Genomic DNA, 8,558 nt, shown 5'->3' on the forward strand with positions numbered 1-8,558 from the left:
TGAATTGAACATTGAGCTTTCTTTTCTTCAAGAAAAAGATAAGAGGAAAGTGACTCCAAGAATAGTGGAACATCTTAGTTCAATCAGTGAGAGTACTTTAATTATTTTTACAGATGGATCTAGAGATCCAGTTAGTGGGAGAGCTGGTTTTGGGGTGTATGTGGAGCAGATTGGGTTGAAGATTGGTCGATGTATTTCTAATGGAAGCTCTGTTTTCACTACTGAGTTAATGGCAGTTCTATGGGCTTTATGGTGGATTGAGGAAGCCAGACCTAAAGAAGTCACTATCTGCTCTGATTCTGCAGCTGCACTAGAAACTTTAAGAGCAGGAAAAACTACAGCTCGTCCTGACATTATGAATGACATTTTGAATGTGGTTTTTAGAATGTGGTTTGCTTGCAGCGTTACTTTTTGCTGGGTTCCAGGGCACGCTGGGGTTAGGGGGAATGAGCAGGTGGACCACATCGCAAAGGAAAGCTTAAGCAGAGAAGTAGATGTCCATTTATCCATGGGGAGAGTGGAATTAAGAGAAATAATCAAAGCGGGCTGAAAGAATGGCAGAGAGGGTGGCAAAGGGAAGCCAGGGGTAGACACTTCTTTTCTATACATCCTAAAGTTAGGAAAATAAGTTTATGTGATTCTCTGTCTCGTAGGGATTCAGTGAAACTCTGTAGATGGAGGTTGGGTCATTGTGGGTTAAATGATTCTTTGTGCATTGTAGGAAAACATGTTTCTGGATTGTGTGAGTGTGGGATCGTTGAAACAGTAAGGCATGTTTTCCTGGAATGTAGAAAGTATAGGGAAGAGAGAAAGGTATTCTTTGTTAGATTGACAGGACTTGGAGTTGAGGCTTTTTCTGTTGTATCTTTGTTTGGACACAGTGAGAAATACAAATTGATCTCCAATGCAGTTCTGCAGTTTCTGCATGATACAGGATTGTATGTGAGAATTTAGTTCTAAATCTGACCTGTGGAGGGCAGTAATACGCTTAACAGCGTCTACACTGCCGAAATCCTAGAAGAAGAAGAAGAAGAAGACGTGACTCCGGTCAGACAGCAGAAATTAGACAACAGGTGAGTGTTCAGCTGTGTGTCTTTGACGTCACTTTACTGAAGATTAAAAGCGTTCTCATTATAGTTTGAACATTATTAAATCAAAGAGGAAACTTCCTCAGTGATCTCACAGTTGAGGACATGAGAGGATTCAAACCTTTAATGGAACTGCTGAGTCACAGTGACAGACCAGGGCGGTGTCCCATGTCGCTTAATAACATCCACCTTTCCGTCACTTGCGTCGGAAACGAAAGGAAGAAAAAAAAGAAAGAGGGAAAGAGGGAACGCGTCATTAGAGAACTGAGATGTCCTTTCCTCTGCAGCGTCACGTGAAGCGACAGCCGAGTGGTTGATGAGCGGCTCGCGGTTCATCTGCAGCACTGAGGTCGATCTGATGGGCTGGTTATTTATTCACACTAGCAGTCCAAAGTTTGGACACACCTTCTCATTTAGTGGTTTGTCTTTATTTTCATGACTATTGACATTGTAGATTCTCACTGAAGGCATCAAAACTCTGAATGAACACATATGGAATTATGTAGTAAACTAAAAAGTGTGAAATAACTCAAAACATGTTTTAGATTTTAGATTCCCTTTGCTTTGATTACTGCTTTGCACACTCTTGGCATTCTCTCGATGAGCTTCATGAGGTAGTCACCTGAAATGGTTTTCCAACAGTCTTGAAGGAGTTCCCAGAGATGCTGAGCACTTGTTGGCCCTTTTGCCTTCCCTCTGCAGTCCATCTCATCCCAAACCATCTCGATTGGGTTTAGGTCAGGTGACTGTGGAGGCCAGATCATCTGGCGCAGCACTCCATCACTCTCCTTCTTGGTCAAATAGCCCTTACACAGCCTGGAGGTGTGTTTGGGGTCATTGTCCTGTTGAAAAATAAATGATGGTCCAACTAAACGCAAACCGGATGGGATGGCATGATGCTGCAGGATGCTGTGGTAGCCATGCTGGTTCAGTGTGCCTTCAGTTTTGAATAAATCCCCAACAGTGTCACCAGCAAAGCACCCCCACACCATCACACCTCCTCCTCTATGCTTCACGGTGGGAACCATGCATGTAGAGACCATCCGTTCACCTTTTCTGCGTTGCACAAAGACACGGTGGGTGGAACCAATCTCAATCTCAAATTTGGACTCATCAGACCAAAGCACAGATTTCCACTGGTCTAATGTCCATTCCTTGTGTTTTGTGGCCCAAACAAATCTCTTCTGCTTGTTGCTTTTCCTTAGTAGTGTTTTTTTAGCAGCTCTTTGACCATAAAGGCCTGCTTCGCGCAGTCTCCTCTGAAGAGTTGATGTAGAGATGTGTCTGCTACTAGAACTCTGTGTGGCATTATTCTGGGCTCTAATCTGAGGTGCTGTTAACTTGTGATTTCTGAGGCTGGTGACTCGGATGAACTTATCCTCAGCAGCAGAGGTGACTCTTGGTCTTCCTTTGAGCCAGTTTCGTTGTAGCGCTTGATGGTTTTTGCGACTGCACTTGGGGACACATTCAAAGTTTTTGCAAGTTTCCGGACTGACTGACCTTCAGTTCTCAAAGTAATGATGGACTGTCATTTCTCTTTACTTAGCTGATTGGTTCTTGCCATAATATGAATTCTAACATTTATCAAATAGGGCTGTCAGCTGTGTACCAACCTGACTTCTGCACAACACAACTGATGGTCCCAACCCCATTAAGAAGGCAAGAAATTCCACAAATGAACCCTGACAAGGCACACCTCTGAAGTGAAAACCATTTCAGGTGACTACCTCATGAAGCTCATTGAGAGAAGGCCAAGGGTTTGCAGCGCTGTCAACAAAGCAAAGGGTGGCTACTTTGAGGAATCTAAAATATGAAACATATTTAGAGTTATTTCACACTTTTTTGTTTACTACATAATTCCATATGTGTTCATTCATAGTTTTGATGCCTTCAGTGAGAATCTACAAGGTAAATAGTCATGAAAATAAAGAAAAATCATCAAATGAGAAGGTGTGTCCAAACTTTTGACTGGTAGTGTATATAATATAATATAATATAATATAATATAAGATAACACTGTGATTAATAGCGGATGGATTGAGGCTGGATTAGGGGAAGTTTCTCCCCATTAAGAGAGAGGCTGTACGCTTTTACACACGAGGCACAGCAGCTTTATTGATTTCAGTTAGTCCATCTGACAATAATACTAAGTTACAGAGGACAGGTACAGGACAGAGGTCAGTGCTGTAGATACAGGACAGAGGTCAGTGCTATTATTATATATTGTTTTGCTTATTATTTTTATTACTTCTTCCAATGCACTCTTTACTGCTACAAAACCGAAATATCATGCCTTCAAATAGCAATTTTTTCATTCTTCCTTTTAATGTAGTCCTCTTAATTCTTTAGTAAATGTGTAGTAGCCTTAAATAAATAATCAATATTCATGAAAATCTGTATGTTCAACATTCCACAGATCAGATTAATGCCACGGTTGTAGTTGTATTATGAATAATCCATCCAAGAAATATAAATTTGTCCGGACAAATATACAAAACCTGGAAAATCTGGTTTCACCTTGACTCTGTAGCAGCTCTCAAACTCCCAGAAGCAGAAACTTGGTTGTCAGTAGTCTTTGAGCCACTTGTTCGTTCATTAAAAGAAACAATAATAAAGAGACAAACACAATAATAATTCCATAAAACAGCAGCAGCCCAATAATGTACATTAATGTAAAAACAGTTAAATGTCTTCCATTCAACAGTCTAGGAGCTTCAAGGGGGGTGATGTTCAGTTGAAGCTTTCAGATTAAAACCTGGATCGTTTAGTTTCTTCAGAGAGATGAGCTGCCGCCTCATAATCATCTCCAACATGTTCATGAACTTTATAAATCCAAGACAGAAACAGGAGGGAGTGAAAGTCATTTTAGATACAGTCTCTACTATTTTGTCTAAGTGACTCTAACCTTCCTCTGATGTCCACTGTGTCTCTGGTGTTCCTGGTTCACCCCACAGACTGACTGAAGATGAGTGATATGCAGAAACAGGACAGACCAGAGTTTCCAGGATCCAGATGTGACCCGTCTAAAGACAGACCTCCAGACTGCAGTGATGAACCTGGACCCTTAGACACAAAGTAAGAGACCGATCTCACTGAATCTACTTGTTGAAATCTGAAATTTCCCAAGCTGGTATTGGCATCTGAAGAACTCTAGTTCCGAGGAGCACTTTGTTTTTGTATCTGTGATCGTGGCGGACAGGAACCTAAAAGAGAGGCTCCGAGAAATGAGAAAAGTCACTCGATCACTGCTCGATCCTCTGTCGGCAATCCTTACAAAGCAATGCACACTGTGCCATTGAATATGAATGGGACTTTTTGAACTTTGTGCCACATTGCGTCACCTTCAGTGAAATAATGTCATCACACATTGAAGATGCAAGGCTCAACAACAGGACAGAAACTACTGTTTATCTTGAAATGAATCAACATATCTTCATTTTCAGAGTTCAGTGCCACAGACAGAGAGCAGAGTCTCCAGTATCCAGCTGTGTATCTATGAAGAGTGATTGGTCCAAAGAGTCTCCTCCATACTTCAGTACTGAACCTGGACCCTCAGACACAAAGTAAGAGAACTGACTTCCTTTGAGTACAAATAGAGAATTGATAGATATTCATCTTTATGAGAAGAGTTGTATTGTCCGTCTGTGAGTCTATGTATCTGTCTATCTGTGTATATATTTATATATATGTATATGTATATGTGTATATACATAAGCATATAAGCACTGGACTCCCTGACTGGTCCCAGGCCAACAGACTGCTCTGCACTGTGTGTTCTGACCCCTTTCTATCAGAACCAGCACTAACACATCAGCTCTGAGGACCAAATGTTCACTGTCTGCCTGATATACATAAAAACATTCTGCATGTCAGACTTTTATGTGACTATGATTATGTTCAATTTCTGACAACAGATCCTCAATGTCACACACAGGACCTTCCCCGTTTCTTTTTCCCATGACAATGTCACATGACTCATTTTTATCTTCAAGTCAAGGTGGACAAGAAGCTCACTGTTAAATCCTCAGTACAAAAGAATACCCAGTCGACAACAGCAATACCCATGAGGATCATGGGTACCTGTCGGCCGAAATTACACCCAATACCTGATTTGTCAGAGATGTAAAAAATAGTTGGTGGTCAGAACATACATATACACATGATTACATTATCCGGGAGAGTTTCTGCGTTCAGTGACATTCACGACATCACTCAGTTTGTGAACACTGTTTTTAACTGACAGACATCAAAAATTCAAAACCAGGTAAAAAGTTGAAAATGCTGACGTAGCAAATATTTGTTATTCCACAGAAGAAGAGCAGAGTCTCCAGTGTCCAGCTGTGTGTCTATGAAGAGTGATTGGTCCAAGGAGTCTCCTCCATACTTCAGTAATGAACTTGGACCCTCAGACACACAGTAAGAGAATCTAAACCTACTGTTAAACCAGGGGTAGGTAGCCTGTGGCTCAATATGTTTTTTTAAAGCTCCTGGCATAGTTTTCTAAAAATGGCTCCTTTGATAGCAAAGGTTGTTGACCCCTGCTCTAAACTGACCTGATAGCCAGTGATTGACTGAGGAGGAAAAATATGCACAAAGTATATAGATGTATATAGAACTCAGTCTTGGAGGTGCTGACTCTCATCTCTGCTGCTTCACATTTGGTCACAGCTGTCCCAGTACAATCAGGAGGTCACAGTCCAATGGAGCCGGCAGAATGTGGCTTCTCCCATAAACAACACTGTAACCTACACTGTACATTTACCAGATTGACAGCTTCACTTCTCTTGTTTTCCTCTGCTCACATTTACTGTCAGTCTCTCACAGTCTCTCACAGTCATGAGCAGAGTGTGAATTTCATCGAGCACACATGAGTCTGTGTGGTTTATGTCTGACAGGAGCTCAGTTTTACAAATTGTTACCCGTTTTAATTCAATTCAATTTCAATTCAATTTTATTTGTATAGCGCCAATTCATAACAGAAGTTATCTCAGGACACTTTTCAAATAGAGCAGGTCTAGACCGAACTCTTTTAAACATTAATTACAGAGACCCAACAGTACCACCATGAACAACCACTTGGCGACAAGGGCAAGGAAAAACTGCCTGTTAAAAGGCAGAAACCTAGGACAGATCCTTCGGCTCTAGGTGGGTGGTCGTCTGTCTCGACCAGTTGGGGTGAGAGTGAGAGAGAGAGAGACAGAGACAGACAGACAGCAACAGTATTGGCAATGGCAATCTAGCAGGACCATGGCAGGAGGCTCCACCAGGATCGACAAGAACCTGCGAGATGAGAAAGCACAAGAACTCTGGGGAAGAAGTGAAGTTAGTAACATGCATTAATGGAACATGAATGAGTGCAGAAAGAGAGAGGAAGGGAGGAGCTCAGTGCACCATGGGAAATCCCCCGATAGTCTAGGCCTATAGCAGCATAACTAAGGGATGGTTCAGGACTCACCTGATCCAGCCCTAACTATAAGCTTTATCAAAGAGGAATGTCTTAAGCCTACTCTTGAATGTGGAGAGGGTGTCTGCCTCCCGAACCACAACTGGAAGCTGGTTCCACAGGAGAGGAGCTTGGTAACTGAAGGCTCTGGCTCCTGTTCTACTTTTAGAGACTATAGGAACCACAAGTAGCCCAGCATTCAGAGAACGTAGTGTTCTAGTGGGGTAATAGGGTACTATGAGCTCTTTAAGATATGAAGGGGCCTGACCATGAAGAGCTTTATAGGTGAGGAGGAGGATTTTAAATTCTATTCTACATTTTACAGGGAGCCAATGCAGAGAAGCTAGTACAGGAGAGATGTGATCTCTTTTTCTAGTTCCTGTCAGTACTCGTGCTGCAGCGTTCTGAATTAATTGGAGCGTTTTAATGGACTTATTGGGGCAACCTGATAATAAAGAGTTGCAGTAATCCAGCCTTGAAGTAACAAATGCATGGATTAGTTTTTCTGCATCTGTCTGTGATAGTATGTGTCTAATTTTTCTAATATTACGTTAATGAAAGAAGGCAGTCCTAGAGATCTGCTTTATGTGGGAGTTAAATGATAAATCCTGATCAAAGATAACTCCAAGATTCCTGACAGTGGTGCTAGAGGCCAAGGTAATGCCATCTAGAGTAACTATATCTTTAGACAGTGAGTCTCTAAGGTTTTTGGGGCCAAGAACAAGAATTTCGGTTTTTTCTGAGTTTAACATCAGAAAATTGCAGGTCATCCAGGATTTTATGTCCTTAAGACATGTTTGTAATTTAGATAATTGATTAATTTCATTGGGCTTGATTGATAGATATAACTGCGTATCATCTGCATAACAGTGAAAGTTAATGGAGTGATTCCTAATAATGTTGCCTAAAGGGAGCATATATAAAGTAAATAGTATTGGTCCAAGTACAGAACCTTGTGGAACTCCATGACTAACTGTAGTATTTATTGATGATTCATCGTTAACATGTACAAACTGTGAACGATCTGATAAATATGACTTAAACCAGCTTAGTGCGGTTCCTTTAATGCCAATTTGATGCTCAAGTCTCTGTAAAAGAATATTATGGTCAATGGTGTCAAATGCAGCACTAAGATCTAATAATACAAGTACAGAGACAAGTCCATTGTCAGAAGCAATCAGAAGGTCATTATTAACTTTAACCAGAGCTGTCTCTGTGCTGTGATGAACTCTAAATCCTGATTGAAAGTCCTCAAATAAACTATTGTTATGTAGAAAGTCACACAACTGTTTGGCGACTACTTTCTCCAGAATCTTAGAGAGGAAGGGGAGGTTAGAAATCGGTCTATAGTTGGCTAAAACCCCTGGGTCAAGAGTGGGCTTTTTAAGAAGGGGTTTAATTACAGCTACTTTAAAGGACTGTGGTACATATCCTGATAATAAAGAAAGATTAATCATATCCAGTAAAGAAGTGCCAATTAAGGGAACAACTTCTTTAAGCAGCCTAGTTGGGATCGGGTCTAATAGACAGGTTGATGGCTTCGATGAAGAAATTATTGAAGTTAACTGATGAAGATCGATAGCAGAAAAACAGTCTAAATATATATCTAAGTTTACATTAGAAAAAGTCCCTGAACTTGGAGAGCCACTGATAACTGTTGATGGCAGTTGGTGATTCATTTTCTCTCTAATAGTAATAATTTTATTATAGAAGAAGCTCATGAAGTCATTGCTACTTAAGTTTATGGGGATATGTGGCTCAATAGAGCTGTGACTCTCTGTCAGCCTGGCTACAGTGCTGAAGAGGAACCTAGGGTTATTCTTATTTTCTTCTATTAGTGCTGAGTAATAGGCTCCTCTGGCATTACGGAGGGCCTTTCTATAAGTTTTAAGATTATCTTGCCAATTTGAGCGATATTCTGATAATTTGGAAGAGCGCCATTTCCTTTCAGATTTCCTAGCTATTTGTTTTAACTGGCGGGTTTGGTGGTTGTACCACGGTGCTAGTCTCCTATGTTTTAATAATTT

At 40.9% G+C, this 8,558-nt stretch overlaps 1 protein-coding gene across 20 annotated transcripts in view; it reads left to right on the forward strand.

The window, feature by feature from the left end:
• Positions 1-977: 977 nt before the first annotated feature.
• Positions 978-8,558, forward strand: part of LOC127355196 (NACHT, LRR and PYD domains-containing protein 12-like) — a 33,193-nt gene continuing 25,612 nt past the window's right edge. For 17 of the 20 annotated variants that reach the window (XM_051385798.1, XM_051385799.1, XM_051385805.1 and 14 more), the window contains exons 1-4: positions 978-1,073; positions 4,043-4,163; positions 4,532-4,651; positions 5,400-5,504. In XM_051385798.1, the coding sequence (XP_051241758.1) occupies positions 4,054-4,163; positions 4,532-4,651; positions 5,400-5,504 (335 nt within the window). In that variant the 5' untranslated portion in view covers positions 978-1,073; positions 4,043-4,053. The remainder of the gene's footprint in view (positions 1,074-4,042; positions 4,164-4,531; positions 4,652-5,399; positions 5,505-8,558) is intronic. The other 3 variants (XM_051385800.1, XM_051385819.1, XM_051385806.1) reach the window with 1 other exon arrangement.

The sequence above is a fragment of the Dicentrarchus labrax genome, unplaced genomic scaffold, assembly GCF_905237075.1.
Source record: "Dicentrarchus labrax unplaced genomic scaffold, dlabrax2021, whole genome shotgun sequence".
Taxonomy (NCBI): Eukaryota; Metazoa; Chordata; class Actinopteri; family Moronidae; genus Dicentrarchus; species Dicentrarchus labrax.